General features: G+C 40.7%; 1 protein-coding gene and 1 long non-coding RNA gene across 3 annotated transcripts in view; both read right to left on the bottom strand.

The window, feature by feature from the left end:
- LOC129778189 (uncharacterized) overlaps positions 1–12,806 on the bottom strand; it is a 395,208-nt gene extending 382,402 nt beyond the window's left edge. Inside the window, exons 1-2 of one of the 2 annotated variants that reach the window (XM_055784936.1) lie at positions 12,448–12,806; positions 9,566–12,290 (exon numbers count right to left, since the gene is read on the bottom strand). In XM_055784936.1, coding sequence (XP_055640911.1) covers positions 9,566–10,441 — 876 coding nt within the window. In that variant the 5' untranslated portion in view covers positions 10,442–12,290; positions 12,448–12,806. Of the gene's footprint in view, positions 1–9,565 lie in introns of both variants that reach the window. The other variant, XM_055784935.1, reaches the window with a different exon arrangement.
- A 4,977-nt stretch (positions 12,807–17,783) lies between these two features.
- LOC129778142 (uncharacterized) lies at positions 17,784–18,841 on the bottom strand. Its single transcript, XR_008743381.1, has 3 exons — positions 18,291–18,841; positions 18,069–18,217; positions 17,784–18,005 (listed from the first exon to the last, which is right to left on the bottom strand). It is a non-coding gene; the product is annotated as an uncharacterized LOC129778142 (long non-coding RNA).
- Positions 18,842–22,214: the final 3,373 nt, after the last annotated feature.

The raw sequence follows: 22,214 nt of genomic DNA, 5'->3' as shown, positions 1-22,214 counted from the left end.
AAAACAGCGGCGTGCAAACCTCTCCTCCTGTGTCTTGATTTCCCGGTTCCGATGGTCTACCGAATTTTTGCGTCGCTCGCTTCTTTATTCCGGGTTCTGCGAGCAAAGTTCCGAGGCCCACATAACCAGTTGACGACCATCGTCAACCGGTCAGCTACATTATGTGCGGATGGCAAGTTGAAGGTAGGTCCCCCCTCGCTCGTCTCGTCCACAACAGGTCGCGACGGTTGTACGCCGCGCGAGCCCTTGTTTTGCGGATTTTCGAGTCCGAGGTATTTTTTTTTCGTTTTTCTGTGTTTTTTTTCTGTCCTGTATTGTAGAGCTCCAGCTGAACCTTCTTCGCTCAGCTTCTTCACGTGGTTTTCGCATGAGGCTGAGAACCAGCAGGAGGATGTGCATGTGAATGGCATCATGTAGATGAATTGTGGATATATTTATTCGTTTACATAGGCGAGCCGCGCATTGTTCGGTGCTGCTGCGGCGACTTGCGAGTGGCGTATGTGTTTTACTTTCATCTACCGACTAACGAGAAGGAACGGTTATGTAATCGGTAGAAGTGAGGGGCAGCACACGGGGAGGAGGAAATGTGCAACCTTTCGGCCTGGTGATTCTTCCTGACAATAGCAAGTAAATGCGGACGATTTCAAAAATATATTAATAAACCACTACCGACCGATACACGGTTATATTTCTGAGAGGAAAAGTCTTTGAGTGTTCAGAATCCGCTTCGAATTCTCTTTACACTGACACTATACTTCTGGCAAGCATTTTGTTTGATATGCTGAACCTTTTAAGCATCGCATTTGACTTCCAGGTTCCAATATCCATACAGTAACAATTGTCATTATTCATAAAACAGAGAACGCAGTGTCAAAGCCTAACAGCTATCTCAAATCATTTACAGGACTGAAAATTGTATAGTTCAACCCTCTGCATTGCAGTGATTTTCAGATAACTGAACAGTTTTTTTTTTGTCAAAATTGAATTAAATGTTCCAACGCATTAAAAACTATGCAGATGTACTGCGGCGATATTCCGTCGAAAGTACAAGTGTACCAGGAGATATGCACGCTTCAAACACGGTCATGATGCTACAAAATACGCCATATAGAATAACTTGTTTCAATGGACCAAATATACACGATTTTTGTACAAAAACCTATATAAAATAAAAAATACCATTTAAAAGGAATGAAACCAAACCGAAAAAAAACCAAATTTATCGGCGTCCCTGTATTGTAAATGATGTTCATCATGCGGAGAATATCGATGAGATCCTGAAATTGTTTATCGCAAAACGCAAACTGAGGATCTGTGAGACAGCTGAGAGCTCCAATATACAATGTATCATTCGATCAGTTCAGAACATGTAGTATATTGTCCATGGCTGATTATCTACGAATGAGTTGTAGGGAACTAATAACCAAATCTAGTTTTCGGAGAAAATTGAAAACGTTATTTGAATAAGCACTAGTTATATCATAAATTTTTTGCAACAAATTTAATTTTTATGCACCAACCTTTGAAAGAGGCGATTACAAAAAACTACATTATATTTAAAATATTTTAGGTTTTCACTATTTTTGTGTTTCTTGAGATATCTCTGCACATGCTTAACCAAACTTCAATGTCTATATACCATTGAATGGGTGATTAAATGCTTGTTTGAAGAGCCGTGTGTAAACCTACGTTTCATTTTGTAATTTAGGAGAATCAAGCATTTGAAAAACAGGTATTCTGAAGCGTTGTCACGTCACAAGAATAGAGCATTTTCTGAGTTCATCTGATGAACTTAAGTTCATACATTTTTATACTTGGATTTCTCTGAGCAAACTTTGAAGATCAACAACAACCCACAAAATTTGGTTGAGATCGGTCCACAAATAGAGGAGTATCAACTGTCTCCAGAAGTTATTATCACGTCTCGCAAAGTATACGATCCATTCCAGTGTTACGTTTTAACATTTTGACTCACTTCAAACACTTTTTTTGCGTTTTCATGATTAAAGCACACAAAATTAAACGATGTTATAGTAAAATTAAGAAAATTTCCAACAAGAATCATCAGTTGGAGATTATTGTATAGTTAAATTGGCTTGTTATCAGTTAAATACTTTTGGGACGTGGCAACACCTGACTTTTTGCTGTTTCGGACTGTTGAACATTAATGATTAATTTAATTAATTACAGTTCCGTTTCAAAACATACAAATGATCTTTCTACTATGTTTCATCAACAATATATGAACGTAGATCTAATAATATAACATATAGTCTCATTTCAACTTCCGGTTTGCTGATGGTAGTATTGAATGCTGAAAAAATATGGAAAACCCACACGATATGGATTTACCAGCGGAAGCCGAATATCGTATTTCGATGCCATTTTCGAATCAAGGATGGTGACTTCCGGTTCGTTAAAAACGGATATAAAAGACCGGGAATGGCATGAAATCCCACAATACGATCGTGAATGGTAATGTTGGCATGTATCTATCCATGGATGCGCAAAGAAGAATAAAAAACTATGGATGGGTTATACCTATGATATAACCGCAAGGTTGACGTAGGACTGCCGTTGGCTTAGTAATCAATTGTATTTCTTCAATTAGCAATAATCTCACCTCGGATGTTCCTCATTGAGTACGATATCGCCTCTACGCAGAGCTATCTTTTGTGGTTTGATTAAACTAGTGAATGAATGAAACTATTTACGAATTCAAAACAAATCCCAATATAAGTCAATTCATGCATTATGGTAGTAGTTATCGCAGCAAATAGTCTTCAACATTTTGCCTAATCATCAAACGGTATGTGTAGCTGGCGACATGAACAGATATCTTACAATGCAGTCTTGAATAATCGAGCCAAAGCGTTGCATTTGTACCCGCTTTTGAAAACCGTGATAACAAAACGAATTCCGGAGCACGGGGATATAAAATTATTGCCTACTTGAATGTATCTGCGATGCCGATTTTTCCAACTTCCTTGGTTTCGGGATCTGTGTTGGGAAAACACATTCCGGTTTGCAAAAATGCAAGCGAGTACAAAAGTACCCGTAGTTTGCATCTTTTTTGCAATACCAATTTCCCCAGGCTCCATGTTTTTGGAATCTGTGTTAGGGAAACATTCCCATTTGCAAAAACGCAAACGAGTACAAAAGTATCCGTAGTTTTCATCTAATTTGCTATGCCAATTTCCCCTGGCTCCATGGTATTGAAGTCTGTGTTAGGGAAACATCCATCCATTCCAGCGATCGTACCTCAATCGTTGCGCAATCATAACTGAGTGGATTTCCGAGCGGCACTCGCTTATATTCCGATTGGTGTGATTTCGATAGTCTGTTTTGAAAGCAATTTTAGGGCTATTGAAACAAGTTTTTGGATCGAAAAGTAACAAGCATATAACGCGTAGACATTTCATCTTTCGAATGAAGTGTTCATCATACCACTTCGTTCAGTTGTTTAGAAGCTATTAACGCTCAAAATCGCGTTCTCCGGCGTAACGCTTTCGAAACTTTGAACTTACACACCAGTATAGAAATGAAAGACGTAGTCCTACGTCAAAAAAGTGGAATTAAAAGAAGGATATGAGAACATATTAGCCTTACAACCAACGCCGACAACTGATAACGCCTGTTGGCATACTATGCAAAACCATTCGCATCGTCATTTTCATTAGTTTCAGTGAATTCAGTCCGAGCTCAAACGAAATTTTCGTTCGAGTATAAGCCACTTTCATTTTAGTTTGACGATTTAGTAACTTCGCTTCAGTATGAAGAATGAAGTATAAAGAACAAATGAAAGTGAAACGAAAGGAAACTGCTCGGAAGTGAAGTGATATTCTTTTTACAGAGAGTGAAGAGAGAGAGAGTAGCATTATTTTCAGCATGCATGAGTTGGAAGCAAAATGAAAGGCAATATGCTCATTAGTGAGTGACGACGTGTCAATTGAAGTGGAATTGTAAGGCTACAATTCCAGAGAGCAAAATGGACTTTAGATCTTGCATACTCCAGTTGGCCGTTCCAATTCGAGTTTTTGGTCAAGCATGACACCATAATATATTGAATTCGTTTTGAAAGCTTCAATTGTACACTTCCCAATCTGAGAGATGGAATCTTATACTTTCTTTTTCTGGTAAATGGAATTGCAAATTTTTAAAGAATTAACACTAAGTCGTTCCAAGTTGCACTATTCAAGGTTGTAGTTAAGAGCTGTTTGCTTTCTGTTGGAAAAAGTATACTCACATCTACCCCTAAATGATTGTCATCAGCGAATCCAATGACTTCATATCCTAAATTAGCTAGGTTGTCAAGAAGATCATCGACAACAAGAGATCACTTCAAAGGAGACAGAACTCTTCCTTGAGGGCAACCTCTTGTTGGTTTCGTAGTTAGTTTAGCTCCTCCTCATTTAGCTGTAGTTATTCAGTTGAATAGCATAACATGTATCCAGTTGTAGATGTACTTGTAAAAACCGCATTTTTCCATAGCTTTATTTATAGAATTGTGGAATGCATTGTCAAATGCTCCCTGAATATCAAAAAAGGCTTCAGGAGAGTTTCCATTAGCGTTAAAAACTTTTCAGTTGATTTATTTGCTTGGTAGGCAAATTGAAATTTGATTAATGACCCCTGTTCAAATATGATGATTTGATATGGAGATCGATGATCTTTTCCATCATAATCAATATGACAGATGTTAGACTAAATGTTCTATACGATTTGGGAGTCGTCTCGTCACCTTTTTCAGTGTTGGAAATAAATATAAGGTTGGGGAAAAAGTATTCCATTATTTTCTCGATAGCTGTCTATTGTGATCGATATCTCGCGTAATATCGATCCTACAATTTCAAGTTTAGGCACGTTGTAAAGATGACACTTCGCACTAAAACTAAATCTACTGCTGTTTATTGTTTGTTCCATTCAGTTGTGAGTTACCTCCAGAGATTCCACTTCTGTTACCCGGGTGTTAACAATGGAAGTCAACAAAGAAAAAATTCGGTACATTTTACACTTTTTCTTTAAAAAAGGCGAAAATGCATTTCAAACCGCTGACATTGTGAATGGTGTTTATGGTGTCAATACTGTAACCGAAAAATACGTGCAATTCAATTTTTGTTTTAATTTTTTGGTTTGTTTTAGTGCAATACACGAAATTCAGATCTCTGCTGCTTTTCTCTAAAAGTACTTTAGCTGTAGTTGCTGAAACATTGAGTTAGCTTAATCAGTGAAATTTAATAACGTCTGTCGATATTTTCCGATAAATGAATTGTTTACGATTTTTAATTGAGTTTTACAACGACTGATTTGTGTCGTAAAAGATTTAAAAAAAATGGATTTACTAATACAGTTCAAAATTATCTTAAAGGAGTCTCAAATACCAGTACAAAATGAGACATTTTCATTTTGATTCGGATCAATTTCATGAAACTGTTACCATTTCAACGAAATGGTTTTTCTTGCAATCTTTCGGCTCCCTTCTGTGCGTTTTCCAAAATGTTCCCCGTTTTACCTCCAGAGATTCCACTTCTGTTACCCGTAGCCGTTTCATTAACTTTTATTCATAAAGGGTGTGTCACATCAAATTGCATCACGGAAAAAACGCTGTAGAAATTCGCCCAGTAGACCGATCCTTTTGAAAATTTTAGACAGTAAAATAAAAACTATTAAACAACTTTTGGCATTTTCTTTTTATTCATACTTCGAGCCCAAGCCCGTATGCTCGCACCTTCCTCTTTACCCCGTCCATAAGGTTCTGTACAACGTCAGGTTGTAGTATTTTTTGAACAGAAATCCATTTTCTCTTGAAGTCCGCCTCCGATTTGACAACTTTTGGGTTCTTCCGGAGGACTTGCTTTATAATCGCCCAATATTTCTCTATTGGGCGAAGCTCCGGCGCGTTGGGCGGGTTCATTTTCTTTGGCACGAAGGTGACCCCGTTGGCTTCGTACCACTCCAACGCGTCCTTTGAATAGTGGCACGAAGCGAGATCCGGCCAGAAGATGGTCGGGCCCTCGTGCTGCTTCAATAGTGGTAGTAAGCGCTTCTGTAGGTACTCCTTAAGGTAAACCTGCCCGTTTACCGTGCCGGTCATCACGAAGGGGGCGCTCCGCTTTCCGCAAGAGCAGATCGTTTGCCACACCATGTACTTTTTGGCAAACTTGGATAGTTTCTGCTTGCGAATCTCCTCCGGAACGCTGAATTTGTCCTCTGCGGAGCAGAACAAAAGGCCCGGCAGCTGACGAAAGACCGCTTTGACGTAGGTTTCGTCGTCCATTACCAGGCAATGCGGCTTCGTCAGCATTTCGGTGTACAGCTTTCGGGCTCGCGTCTTCCCCACCATGTTTTGCCTTTCGTCGCGGTTAGGAGCCTTCTGAACCTTGTATGTACGCAGGCCCTCCCGCTGCTTGGTCCGCTGGACGAATGAACTTGACAAATTCAGCTTATTGGCGACATCCCGGACCGAACTTCTCGGATTACATCTAAACTGCTTAACTACGCGCTTGTGATCTTTTTCACTGACGGAGCATCCATTTTTGCCGTTCTTCACCTTCCGGTCGATGATTAGGTTCTCGAAGTATCGTTTTAGTACTCTGCTGACCGTGGATTGGACGATTCCCAGCATCTTACCGATGTCCCGATGTGACAACTCCGGATTCTCGAAATGAGTGCACAGGATTAATTCACGACGCTCTTTTTCGTTCGACGACATTTTTCCAAATTTACGAAAAATTGACAGTGAAGCATGGCCAACGTGATCTATACACTCTTATCTGATTATAAGCGAAAGCTGAATATATAATTCCTAAAAATTAAATTTCTACAGCGTTTTTTCCGTGATGCAATTTGATGTGACACACCCTTTATGACAATGAAGAAAGCTCAACATTTTTATTGATGCTATCCTTCCACAGTGAAGTATAGCATCATAAACTTGTCGCATAGCACAACCGTTTCCTCCCACATATTTTCATAAAAACATTCGCTAATGGAAAAGCCCTCTCAACGTTGAGGTTTCTGACGAGAGACAGAATACCATTTTGAGTAAAAACTTCCGTAAACCTGTTCTTTCCAAAAATGATCCAGTCGTTCATTTTTCGGATCATAGTGAGCAAACTTGTTCATGTGGCTAAAAAATTAACGAAACATTGGTCGCAGTCTCACACATGCGTAATTTTCGAGTCAGCCAGTCAGCTTAAAAATCCCCGCTCCGCTGCCGTAACGATCATTCTCATTCAAACCGTACACCACATCGGTTCGCATCACAACACATCAACAAACCAACCCAAGCAGCCATGTCTGGACATGGTAAAGGAGGAAAATTGAAGGGAAAGGCAAAATCCCGCTCGAACCGTGTTGATCTGGAGTTCCCCGCAAGGGTAGCTAGGACGAGCGCGTTAGTACCAGTGCACCAGTCCACCTAGCTGGCAAAGCTGCTCGCGACGATAAGAAAACCCGCATTCGGAACAGAACACATTCGGTTCGGTGGACATCAAGACAACAGGCAGTTGCAGCGAGTGGCGAGTGGCAAACGCAATCGCAAAACGGCATCAGGTAGCAGAAGAAAAAAGTTTGTTCTTTATACAAACTGCTTTGGTGGCAAATCCAGAACAAGGCGGCGTTCGAAATGGTTTTTTCAAAACCACGAGTACTAAGTTTTCTAAATTGGAACCATTCCATAAAACAAGGCGCTTTTCAGGGCCATTAAACCTTCCAAAAAAGAGTTTAGGAGATACAGTTCAATGCTTTCTAAAACATTATCCAAAATAATAATAAAACACAAATTGATTTTTTCATAATTTGTTTGAAAGGCAAAGTCTCACTCGAACCGTGCAGGTCTCCAGTTCCCTGTTGGTCGCATTCACTGATTACTCCGCAAGGGTAACTAGGCCGAACGGATTGGTGCCGGAGCACCAGTATTCCTAACAGCGATTATAGAGTTTCGGCCGTCGGAGTGCTCGAGTTGGCTTGCAAAGCTGCTCACGACAATCAGAAAACCCGCATCAAGAACAGAGCAACTTCGGTTCGGCGCTCATCAAGGCAACAATTAGTTTCAGTGAGTGGCAAAGTGTTTCTCCGGCACGTCGCATTAAATGTAATTTACTGAACCACTTGTCCCAAGCTGGATGGGAAGAAATTTTCCAACTGTGAAAGCTGTGGCGAGTGGCAAACGCAATAGCTAAGCATGAAGGTATAACCAAACAAGATGGGAAATCGAGTGATAACAAAAACACAACACCAAAGGTTCTTTTCAGAACCATCAACATATTCATAAAGAGTAAACAGTAAACTAATCCATTTTTCAGGTAGATAGGTAGGTATTCACGTATTCAAAATAAAACAATATATTTAAAATATATATTTAACAAAAGCTGTCCCCTTTGTATTGTCCTACGTCACTCCGGTTATGTCCCCGACATTACCCACCCGTCTTTTTTTAATTCTTTGAAAAACCGTGTAAAATATGCAATCCGGAGCTACCCAAATTCAAGAGTTTTTTTTTCCATTTTAGAAAACCAGTAGCAGCTCGCGTAATATGACCAATTCACGTTTATATTATTGACACAGAAAGAAGTTTGTTCAAATATATAATTCCTATGCCTTCATTAAAAGCTACAAGTTGAGCGACACATTTGCAATGTCGCGAGTATGGCGGCATTCGTTCGCTAAGGGTTAATATAAATTACTCACAAATACTGGAGTAGGCACTTCATTTTTGAAAAAATATAAAAATTGCACGTTATTGATAAATATTTTTTTTTAAATCAGTGTTATCTGTTGATGCTGGTGACTTTCTTTCTATTTTACTAATGTAATCTCTTAAATTGAATTAGTAAATGAGTCTATTCAAGTTCCAAGAAATTCAGAACCCAAATGCCAAATGCACTTGCCAAAGGTTTCATCTTATTAGAACTTATGTGCGTTCATCTATTTGTTGAGCTTTCGAAAAGTACAACAATAATACTTTCGACTAGAAATCAAGTTGAATCACGTAACACAACTTAACTGTATCTTGTAAGTTTCAAACAAGAACTTGTGTTAATTAATGGGGGTCAATTTTTAGACCTCGTCGATCCCCAAAATTAATTTCCGTTCATGTCGACCCCTGAGAAAACAATATCGACCACTTTGAGAACCCCTGGTGTAGAGTGGTTTGTACTACATAACTGTATCCAGGCACCACAGGAGCTCAGTTTTCACAGTATGATTTTCAAGCATGAGTTTATCGATAGTTTTCGAAGAAGAAAAGGAAAGAAATTAATTGAAGCTAAACGGCAGATACTGATGTCAAATGCCATTAAAACATCGCGAATGTAAAAGTCGTCTACTTTTGCGCTGTTTACCCTTCTGAGTTCTACAGGCAAAAATAAACAACAAATACTGAAATACCCACAGAGCGTCAAACTAATCAAATAAAACTTTTTTGGTATCAAAATTGTAATTGACAGAATTTCAGAATTTCACTTTCCCTTACATTGTTTGAATTCCCTGATATTCCCTGATTTTCAAGGATTTTCAAGGTAGTCGACATCCTGCAAACATTGATAGTTAAACAAACACTCACCTTTCTTTTGGCGATCCAATATTCTCGCTCCAACTCCAGCTCCATCTCCGTGTCCCGCTCCTGGTTCCAGATTTCCTCCAAAATTTTCGCGTACGCGTCCCGATTCGGTTCGTCCAGCGCCACGTGTATATACGCGCGCCAATTGCTCGAATTGAAGCCCCAGTGGCAGGTTCGATTCTCGTGCCGATCGTGCTGATGACAGACAAACTTCTGCGGCGAAAACATCCCCTGACACTCACAGCACTCGATGCAGGCGGGCTCCTTGAAGGAGTACAGCTCGGCCGTGAAAATACCTTCACACTTCCCGAAGCATCGGTGGTACACCCGAAAGGTGGTGGCTCCCTTCAGATTCCGGGTGCCGTCCGCCTGGTGCAGCATATAGCTGCAGAGCCTTTCCGCGTTCGTTCGGGTGATCAGCCCACACGTTTTGGCCGTGTCGGGGATAATGTTGGCTCGCTTGAACTCCTGCAGCTGCTGATCGGTACAATTGTACAGGTAGACCATCAGTTCCTGGATGCTTCGGTTGATCTGCTCCACCGAGAATTCCATCAAAATGTTGTTGAAGATCTGCGGCAAACAAAGCCGCATTTCGCCACCCAGCAGAAAGCAGCCGATCTTTTTGCCCTCCAGCATCGTAAGCTGCACCACGCCGCAATCCGGATCGGGTGTGGTCATTATGGGATGCGACGGTATCGGCAGGGGTCCTACAATGGGTTGCACAATCAACTCCTCATCGCCATGTTCGGGGCTCTCCGGCCGTTGTCCACCCTTGCTGGGATGGACCAGCGACAATCCGGGACCGTGCAAACTCTTCGGTGCATTATCCTGGTATGTTTTCAGCACTGTGATCAGCTGCGGCGGCACATATTCCGTCATTTTCGCAGATTTTCCCGCCGTCGGACGTCGTCCGTACGGATCGTTTCTTTCTTGAAATGTTTTCCCAGCGAAGAATACAGTGGCCAGGTCGAGTGGAGGGAAATAGCTAACCTCTCGCAATTATAAATAGATTTTTTAATATATTTTCCTTCTTTTTTTTTTGCATAGACACACTCTAGCCTATTTTGCTATTTTATAATATTGCTTTACGATTCAGACTCTTCCATAATTTTTTTTATGGAGCACACACTTGCACACTGTTACGGCAATATTCCAATTAGACGAAACTAGCCACAACGGGCGGACATTTTCGGGCCCGGCTAACCACGGTGCTCGATACTTTTCGAGGTTCACTTTTCACCGCCCATTTCCGGATGATTCCGAAAATTCTACACACACATACACACACACTGGCGATGAACCTTCTGGAAGCTATTACCGATCGTGGGGACACTTTTTGCACTCTCGCTTCTGTTTGCAATCGGGGAAATCACCTCTTCCTTTTTTTGCTGATCGGAATAGCCTCAACACGAGCTTGCACAATCCACACTGCCCAGCCAAAACTAACCGATCGATTGCGTTGCACCTGTTCACCGGCACATCTTCAGGTCATGTTCTTCCGTTTGGGCCCCCGTAACGGTGCAGTAGCACAATCCTAACGTAGACCAGATCCGAACGACGCGTTTCAACATTCCCACGTCGGATACCCCCCGAGGCAAACGTGACGTCGTATCAACACACAAACTCTTCTTTTTGTTTTCGTTGCGTTAATCAAAACCGCCGCCGCCGCCGCCAAGCTAGTCCGTGAGATGCATTCGTGAAAAATTTATCACCGACCAGACACGGAGCGAGCGAACCAACGGAAACCATGTGCCAAGAATCTTTTTCCCCTTTTCTACTACACGGTTTCTCGTTGTTGTTGTTGTTGTTGTACTTGCTTGGCCTGGCCTGGCCTGGCTTGCAAACTTTTAATTTTAATTGGCACTAAAATTACTTCAATTTTTGCTTTCTCCACTTTTTACACGCCGCGACCGCTCTCGCGTTCACTCGCGTGGCCGTCGTCGTCTCGATGATTCCTGCGTTTCCGCTGCTCGGCACAAGCTGCAGGAGTCGTCCGTTCACGTCCGGCCGTTCGTTTCGTTCGTACACAATTCGACGGGGCAGGCGAATAGCGAAAAAAAAAGTTGCGAATGATGGTGGTCCGAAATTCGACAACACAACACACGGCGCGATATAACAGAAAAAAACACACGAAAGAAGAGGAGCTGCACTTACGCAACGTTTTATTTATATTTGTCACTCTCCTCCTCCTGTGCTAGTAGGCGTATCCGTTCCTTGAGTCGTTGTCGTCGTTTGCTGGCCGATTATGAGCTCCCGGACTGACCCTGCGAGGAAGGAGGCCTTCTGCAAACTTCTTCAATTTTGGTGCGGAACATTTGCCAAATACTCTGCGCTGCTGCTGCCGCTCAGAGCCATTTTCGTAATTTGATAACTTAAAAAGCGTTTGGTTCTCGGCCGATTTGCTTCCAACAACGATGGTGACCTTGCATGCTGCAGTCACTTCGGGGGATCAATCAATCTCACATCTCACCCACAGTGTGTGGCACTTTGCAATCTTATTTACAATGGAATTTTCGCTGAATCTGAAAATCACTGCATTGAATCTATTTTCTGCTCATCCCGTCCGTCCGTACGCGATTCGTTTTATTTTTTTTTCTTTTATTTTTGCGTTGCTCTTTTCTCACACCACTTCACGACAAACAAGATTCATTTCTTGCCATCTTGCGCGCGCGACACAAAACAGAACCTTCACGTTTGTCTAACAAAACATGTCTGCCGAGTGATGAACCTTTCGAAAGAGAATTTTTCGCTATATTATGCTAAGCGATGTATTTACACACCACCACCACTGTTGCTGCAAAGATTCGCCAAACACACAACCAGACGCGCGGACGGGTCCACACCAATACCGGCACCAGTCGGACTCGACCCCGCCATATACGTACACGCAGACTGGCTAGACAAAACAATCCAACACCAGTGGCCAGTCACGTCACTGGTGGTGACAAACACACAGGCGCCTCGGTGCAGCGCGATTGTGTGCGTGTGTGTGCGCGAGAATTCGCCCGAGTGAGACGGCCGTACTTCGCAAATCAATATTTTTGCGCAATTTTATCGCCCCCAGAGGAGGATCACTTTCGGTCCGGACAATCCAATCACCACCCGCACACTCTTCACGTGTTTCTGTCACTAACAAAAACCATCAACACCCCACTGTCACACGATCGCTTCCGCTGGCACCTCTATTATCAGCTATTGAAGCCACTCAACTCACTCCTAGCCGATCGCCGACTCAACTCGTTACTGCCAAAATCGTCCTGCCAGAGCACTGAAAGCCACACTCTCTCTCTCTCTCTCTCTCTCTCTTTTGCCCGTCAGAATCAAACCGCTCTCACGAAACCGCGACAGACGCACACTATCCAAGCACTGACAGCACGCCGTTTCGTTCGCTCTCAGGCGCGCTCTCGCGCGTTCAGCGGAACCATTAATAAAAAAGCCGCGTTGCTGCTCCGGATTCTGCCCGTGTGCTGTTGTATGATTTGCGAGGGGATGGGGGTGGGGGGGTGTACTGAGCTATTACATGGTGGTGTGGTGTCACCACCAATACTGTGTTGTGTTGGTGCTCTGTCGAGGACCACCACCAAGCAAACTGCTGCACGCAGCGCGGCTGGGCTGTGGTAAATTAAAAATTCGTCTGGACGCGGATGCAGACGAATGGGGGCACTCGCGGCGGACCCGTCAAAGAAAATGTGTGTACCGAGAACGAAAATGTTTCGTTCAGAATGACACGCTGCTGCTTGCGCAGGGCGATGATTTTCATACATGATTGTTCACGTAGTTAAAGCAATCGGAATCCATTCCAATTGCAAAGTATTCATATTTTTGTCAAAACCATGTTTTCGAGAGTATCAGACGGGGTAGACGACTTTTCGTTCATATCGTTTTATTGACTTCACGCTGTCTGCCTGTAGAGGCATCTGTTGATTAAATAATGAAACTATGCTCTGTTGGTGGTGAGATTCACTGTTCGATCCCGGAAAATAGTGCCATCTATGATAATTGAACGATTTCGTTCCAATTTGTTCGAAATTCGAATTGAATCTAATACCAGGGACAGACATACAGCTGTACTTGCGTTGTAAGAGTACAGCGTTGTACAGGTACCATCGTACCATGACAGACATACTTTGGTTGTACATTGTACCGTATGTCAAACTGACAATCAGGAATTTAAATCTATTGCATTCGGGTTATCGACGGAATGGTATCGACATCTGGATACGACATTAGTTTGTGTGAGGCCAACTCTTCTCTATCAGATTAGTCGACCCTAAGGCAGTTTTCAATTTGTATGAAATTTTTTTCTTGGCTTTGCCTACTAGAAGTACGTTGTTCTGACCCTAATTTAAACTATTTTCTATAAATTTCCAAATATTCTCACCAAAACTTACCATTATAATATAAAATTATCTTTAGACATAATTTTTGTATGATATTTTTTCACTACTTGCATGCAAAAGTGATTTTCATTTACGTGGAGTACTAATTTGATTTGGGAAAAATAATTATAATTCATAGTTTTTATTTTGAAAGTGTGTTCATTTCTTCTGCAAACCCATATTGTCATGCCTTCTCCCCCGTTTCGTAATACGAAGCTCAATGCCGTTAACGTTCTTGCTTGTTTATTTTTTGTATCTTTATTTCTTCAGGATGCTGAACGTAATCAGAACGAAAATTATTCAAAATAACAGAAAAATTCAAATGCTGTTGAAGCAGAGCAGAAAATATAGGATGTTAGCTTTGATATCTAGGAAGCTCTACAGGAAATACGTTTCGTTACTCTCTAGTCCGGTTAAATCCCGAAAACGTAGGGTGTGGTCAACTGTAAGATGCATTTGAATATCAACTTTAATTTCTCTAACTATGTCGGTCTTTCAGGTAGAAAATTCTAGATTTTGGGAAGATGAAGTACCAAAGTTTAGTGATAAAAAGTTCAAAAACACGTTTCGGGTTGACAGATGTACGTTGAATTTGTTGGTCAAAAAATTACATCGCATGCAAAGAGAAGATACTCTTTGGCGGTCTGCTATTCGGTTGGAGAAACGCATCGCTATTGCCCTGTATGCTCTCGGATCGTCAGCGGAATATAGAACTATTGGAAGTCTATTCGGTGTAGGAAGAACAACTACGGGTGAACTGGTCATTGAAATCTGCAATGCGGTTGTAGATGTTGTGCAACACGAAGTGTTTAACGCATACCCACCAACCTCGGAGAAGATATCAGAAATAGTCGGTGGCTTCGAGAAACTGGGTTTTCCACAATGCTACGGTGCCATTGATGGATGCCATATAGAAGTCAAAGTACCAAAAAATGAGGCAACCGACTACTATAACTTCAAAGGATGGCATTCGGTTATTCTGTTTGCTGCGGTGGATCATCGTTACCGGTTCACATATATCAACGTAGGAGTTCCTGGCCGTTCAAATGATTCAACTATTTTTGAGAATTCCAAACTCAAAAAAGTACACTGCACGAACGAGACATTTAAAGCACATTCGAAACTAATCGAAGGGGTTGTAGTACCGATGCTGTTGATCGGCGATTCGGCTTTCAGACTGTCATACCAGGTGATGAAGCCGTTTCCATTTTCTGTAGATCAGCCGGAGCATGAAAAGTTATTTAATTATCATCTATCAGCATGCCGACGGGTTGTAGAGAATGCTTTCGGCCATCTGAAGGCCCGTTTCAGAAGAATCGGGAAAGGTTTGGAGGTCGACCTAAATAATGTCAATACAATTATCAAAACTTGCTGCATTCTACATAACCCATGTAACAACCACAATGACCATATCAACAAAAAATGGATGATCCAGCTTCAAACCTTAAATTCGAAGCAACAACCACAAAGAGGATTGATAGTAAGAAACGAAAACGCATCAGCATCCAGGATTAGAAACGCACTGATGGTACATTTCGGTAAATATCACAGGGAAACTGTCCCATTATCTCCCTCTATATTCACTGTAAAAACAGTGGGTGGTACCCACCACCGCAAACTTTTTATCAATTTCTGTATTCATTTGATTTTTTGAACATGTTTTATTTGGTTCAAATTTCCAAGTACACAATTCAAATTTTATCGACCAGCTTGCTTATCAACGCGTTATTTTCTTTCATGAGCTCGATTATTTGAAGATCTGTAGTTTTGGAATGCTCCATAAAAGTAACCATATTTTCGTTTTCTTTTATAGCCAATTCCAACAATTTTTCCTGCACATTTTGTTTTCTCTTTTTAGGAGCGGAATGCCTGCGGCTTGATGATGGCAGTGTTGGTGATGGCGATGATACTGATGATGTCGGCGCAGAAGGTGACATAAACATAGATTGAGCGAATGTGTCGTTCTCCGTGTTGTACGCTTCATCTAAATACTCAGCATCGCAGTAGTCATCATCTGGAACAAAATAAAAGATATTGTTAGTTGCTTCGTTAATGCCTGATATACATCAAAAAACTGTTTTCAAGTTGAGTGAAAAACTATAAAATTTGGCTGGAATACTTACCAGAAGATGCCGGATGAACTATCTATTCTATCTTGAATCAGAACCCAACTCAAATTACTCATAAATCCAAAGCTGCTTCAATGAAAATGAATTTGAATGCTAAGACTGAGTGGTTATTTACATACATTCACGTTCTGCGCATGATTCTGCAAGGTCTCAGTTTGATTCTTTTCAGAATAATTATACCAAACAGGTCATTTGGACCACCGCTAAAGTCACCCATTGCATGAGATTTGATACTATATTTGTACGACTCAAATTGAAAGGGAAGTTCTTATCTCACATTTAATAAATTAAAAATGGTAAGGAAAGCTTTCTAGATGATGTTTAACACAAGAGAAAGTCGATCCATGCAGTCTCCTTCTTTCGAAAATTTACTGTCAAAATTACTTTTAACTTACCGGAACCAATCAACTCATGCATCAAATCGCGAGTGCTGTTTTGTTTATAAGTATGGAGAAAGCTGTGTAGGATATCAAAATAATCCCAAGAAGAAGGTGATCCTCCCGAGGGTCCCATGGCGTTTCTTTCGGATCGGAAAAAGTACACTATCTCAAAAAATTGCCCGTAGAGTGCTGACTCAAACGTGTTTTGGCTCGAATTAACATGCTTTCAAAATAAAAGCATATTTGGTCCGTATGCTTTGTGAATATGTCTTTTTAGTAGCTCAGTTGTCAAAATAATCAAAAATGCCACAAAAAATATCTTATCTCTGGCATTAATTTAATGAATTTTTTCAGTGGATCAGGAATTTATGAAAATCAGGGGCACTTGTGATTATTTTGACAAAGGGCACATTTCCCCACGTAGGGACCAAATATGCCATTATTTTGACTTGATTTTATATTCTTTTCAAAAAGTATCTACCTGTACTTCCGAGAGAGATTATTGATCCGGTTTTTCAATTCGACCGCCGTAAGTATAACGCCGTGGCCTTTCAGCTCCTCACACATTTGCTTGTAGATGTGGGAGTTCTTGGAAGTGCTCCGAAGGGACAGAATATTGTCCTTCCACACTTCAATGACGACCAGCATCCCCGATTTGTCGAGCATCGTAGCCTTCCTTTTCTTTGCTAGCTCCATTACCATTGTTCAACTACTCTTGGCCACAGGTATATATAGTTTATAGTTTTTTTTCCTCACGAACTGAATAGGAATTGGAATTGGTGTTGGATTTAAGAGACTTTAAACTCTGGGAGTTCATTCGTCTCTAACTGAATATTTAACACTGCGGTGTTTTGATTCGGTGTTGACAAAACTTGTTCATGGTGCCACCACTACCCGTCTATGGCGCTGCGAGCAGTTGAAATTGACAAGCTGTAACCATGTACAACGGTGAAATAGGTCGGTACAGATACAGCGATTGTACCGAGTTGCTTGCATGGTTCTAGCGCTGTACATGGTGACAGACATACAATTTTCGAAGTACAGCGGTAGTACAGCTGTATGTCTGTCATAAGTATAAAAACAACATTCGCGCTGGTGCCCACTCTACATTGTTGTGCCAAATCGGTCCCGGAAAATAGTGTCGATATCGTGCCATTTTGCAATGATTCTATAGGCCTGACCTTCGCATTCGACCACCAATTAGAAGCCAACACTGTGTCAATCTGGCACCACGTCGACCGAATACAAAACTACTCGAACCTTATTATGGCCCTATTTGTTTTCAAAAAAGTTTAATGTTTCCAAGAAATAAAAAAATTGAAATTGGGTTGTTTACAAACATCTACCTTTATACAATATCATTCATACAAAAATTTATACACTGCAATCATCGACAATTGGGATTTCTGTGTGTTTACGTGGAATCGTTGTTAAGTGGTCACGAATCCAGCTCACCATCTAAAATATAGTAATCGATTTCTTCCCCGGATTGCAGAACAATTGCAGCCTATCGATGTCAAATAGGATACATCCTGAACTTGAATTGGACCACCTGCTATAAAAAGTTTATCAAGATATTGAATATCATAAACATGATTTAATCAATAGTAGCACCTACCTGTAACTTGTTGTATTTTATTCTTCGTAAGATAGGGATGGCATTGATGATGGCGAATTTCTTTAAGTGAAGGAGCATATCGTCATATTCTCGGACGGAAATGTGCAGTTCTTGCTAGGCGCCAATGTTCCGCTGGTATCTGAGGTGCCCTGAGGAATGAAAATCCATTAGTCGGAAGAACTTATCTATTAAAAATATCACAATTGTAAAAATAGTTTTTACCTTTTTAATAATTTCATGATGTACTTTATACCATCTAAATACAATAGGTCGTATGAATAAAAACAAAATTCACCTTTACTTTACTTCATCCGAGCAGTCGAGCAGTGAGATTAAGTTTTTAGTACGTTTGGTATGAATAAAAGAAACAACAAAGTATTTACTATTCGAAAATGGATGTTTAGCTGATTTCGTTTGAAAAACACAGCATTCATCAAGTATTTACTTTGTAATTATCAAGTATGCTCATGAGCATACTGTTTAAATGAAAAACACTTTTGTTTGCAGGTGGCGAAAAAATCTTGTACGAAAATGGTTTTTGAAGACAACTTTATATTATAATGAAAAGTTTCAGTAATAATGTTGGAAATGTATAAACAAAGGGTTAAATAAAAGTCGGAAAAAATGTTTTAAGTGATTAAATAACATGATGTGAACATTTTCATTCAAATTTTAACATTTGAAAACTGGCTTCGTGTCTTCTAATATGATAGGTATTACACTAACGAGATAGGGACCCAAACTATGGTCCCTAATTGAAAGTCGCCACCAGACGTCGACACTATTCTTTTGACGTAGGACTACGTCTTTCATTTCTATACCGGGGTGTATAACCAAAGTTTCGAGAACGAAAGCGTTACGCTGGAGACCGAAATTTTGAGCGTTAATAGCTCTTAAACAACTGAACGAAATGGTATGATAAACACTTCATTTGAAAGATAAAATGTCTACGCGTCATATACTTGTTACTTTTTCATCCAAAAACTTGTTTCAATAGTCTTAAAATTGCTTTCAAAACAGGTTATTGAAATCAAAAATCGGTATATAAGCGAGCGGCGCTCGTAAACCCACTCAGTTATGATTGAACAGTGATTGGAGCATGTTGTCGCTGTTGTTGTGAAGCTAATTTCGTTTATCATGAATGCGCTGATGAACGGTGTCACCAAGAGCCTGTTTGTGCACCTAAGGCCAAAAGGGAATCCATCAGGAGAAGAGTGATGCCACGGTTCCGCATGAAACATCGGAGCAGCCGCCACACACACACACATACACGCGCGGAATTCTCGTTGCTATCATCGTTGCTGAAAAATAATCTGCCAGTTCCCCTGGGAATTGAAAAATACATTCATGCGAAATAGTTTATTTTAATGTTTTCTATCCATATAACACTGCAACCAAATACATTTGGTTTTGTTATTTTTCAATCAATCGCAATTAACAGGAAAGCTTCTGAATTTTTTTTCCCCATCAGTGGAAATTTTCGTATCCAATATTGGATGCATAACATGAAAAACGGAAAATGTTTCACATCGCGAAAATCAAGTCATTTTCGAGCGATTATTTGCTTTCTACTCATATAATGCTTCGACCAAATACATTTCGTTTTGGATTTTTTCAATCAAGTGCGATCAACGAACCACGTCTTTCGGCAATTTATTAGAGGTGCAATGAATCTTTAGGAATTCCCGCTCTACGCCCACTGGCAAACAATGTTTACTCAACAATTTCTCAAACGAGAAATGGGTGTTGTGAGAAAGGATTAGCGAACCCGAAAACGACAAACGGGAGAAAGATACGTTTGGAGGTTGAAGGAAATTGGCAGAAAACATCTTCATTCTATCATTCAAATAATGTGATTCATACCACATCGTTTTGCCAGAAAGAGATTATTAATGTTCAAAGGAGGAATCGAGTCCTCCGAGGAAATTACCCAGCGCAAATTAGAGTCGACTATCGATTGCGGCATTCGTACACAAATAATTTTATAATGCAGTTTCACCAAAGTGATTTCTTCGGATATATTCACTACATCATGTCATGTATTTCATATTCTTCATAAGGAAATCCATATCCATGGCACCTATCGGTAACGAATTATTATCGAAACCACGATTTTCGCTAAATGCTCCTTTCAGTTCGGCCTGTAAAAAACTTTTCTGTACTCTAATCCATCAAATTTGGAGCCCTGAAAAGGACCGTTGATTATATGCTAAGCTAATATAGCACGCTCTCCTCGGATACGATGGGCCAGCTGGATGTCCTTGGGCATGATGTGACGCGTTTTGTATGGATAGCACACAAATTGGTATCTTCGAATAAGCCTCCTGCAGCGTCATAACCGCGGAACTTTGAAAGCGCAAGTCGGTTTTGAAGTCCTGAGCAATTCCACGAACCAAATGCTGCAAAGGTAGCTTGCGGATCAGCAATTCGGTCGATATCTGATAGCGACGATTTTCATGCGAAGTTCACGGTCGATAGCGATGTGGCTTCTCCACCTATCCTGCTACTGGTGCGCTTATCCGAGCTGACTTCGTGTACCTTACCACCGAATGACTAACGAGCTGTCTGCGAAAGACTAACGAGTTCGAGTCCTCACGGTGCGAGAGTAGAGTAAGAAATGAATGAAAGCAAAGGAAGCGTCATTTTATAAACCATAAAAGTATAGAATCTAAATCCCACCCTTATTATATTCGTGAGTATACAGTAAGCTTATACAATAAAGAGGGTGGGGTTTACATTCGATTCTTTTATGTTTTATAAAATGACACTTCCCTTGCTTTCGTTCATTTCTTACTCTACTCTCGCACCGTGAGGACTCGTTTCATCGGGACTAAGCAGACAGCTCGTTAGTCTTTCGGTGGTAAGGCACCACGAAAGCAGCTCGGATAAGCGCATCAGCCGCAGGAAGCGTGAAGAAGCCACATCGCTATCGACCGGGAACTTCGCATGAAATTCGTCGCTATCAGAAGTCGACCGAATTGCTGATCCGCAAGCTACCTTTGCAGCATTTGGTTCGTGGAATTGCTCAGGACTTATAAGCCTCCTGCAGCGTCATAACCGCGGAACTTTGGAAGCGCAAGTCGGTTTTGTAGAAGATACCAATTTGTGTGCTATCCATGCAAAACGCGTCACATCATGCCCAAGGACATCCAGCTGGCCCATCGTATCCGAGGAGAGCGTGCTATATTAGCTTAGCATATAATCAACAGCCCTTTTCAGGGCTCCAAATTTGATGGATTAGAGTGCAGAAAAGTTTTTTACAAGCCGAACTGAAAGGAGCATTTAGCGAAAATCGTGGTGTCGATGATAATTCGATACCGATAGGTGCCATGGATATGGATTTTATAATGAAAAATATGAAATATATGACATGATGTAGTGAATATATCCCCATATCGAAGAAATCACTTTGATGAAACTGTTTACCGTTTGTCGTTTTTAATTGTTGGGAAAGGGCATTATTTCTGCTGACTGAATTCCAAGAAAAAATCCATTCCTTCTTTAAGCGTGATTCATTCTGCTTCGGATCAACGGAACAGTATGATAATCATTTCATACAAAAGATAAAATGTCCAAGAGTTATATGATTTCTATTTATTGAGTCGAAAATTTGTTTCAATAGCTTAATGATAGCTTCGAAAACAGGTTATTGAAATCATTCGTATCCGTATGTAGCGCGCCCACTTGGAAACCCATTAATCTTATTGGAATGTGAGATGGGGAAGCTCATACTTACGTCTATGCATTATGCTGTACACTACAGACTTTTTTTCTCCGTACTGATTAAGAAGCCGACCGAACTATCGGTCGACAAGTCAGTCTGCAGTCGGCGGGGGCTCTTAATTTCGTTTTTGCAGGCCGAACCGAAAAAATTTCAGTCGAGTTAACTCTTTTTTACAGTAATGCTTTTGAATCCGGACACTTTGCATTACATTCAATATCATACCACAGCCATAACATTTTTTTCATGTTGAATTTATGCGATTAATAGTGGCTAATATAGTTACTGATAGTTTCTTGATAGTTACTTATCAATCGCATTAATTCAACATGCAGAAAATGTTGTGGCTGCGGTATGGTATTAAATGTAACGCAAAGTGTCCGGATTCAAATACATTACTGTATACTTACTTCGATGTTATTCGT

This window comes from Toxorhynchites rutilus, chromosome 3 (assembly GCF_029784135.1).
Source record: "Toxorhynchites rutilus septentrionalis strain SRP chromosome 3, ASM2978413v1, whole genome shotgun sequence".
In the NCBI taxonomy this organism is placed as follows: Eukaryota; Metazoa; Arthropoda; class Insecta; order Diptera; family Culicidae; genus Toxorhynchites; species Toxorhynchites rutilus.
This window is presented reverse-complemented; position numbering and strand designations above follow the sequence as displayed.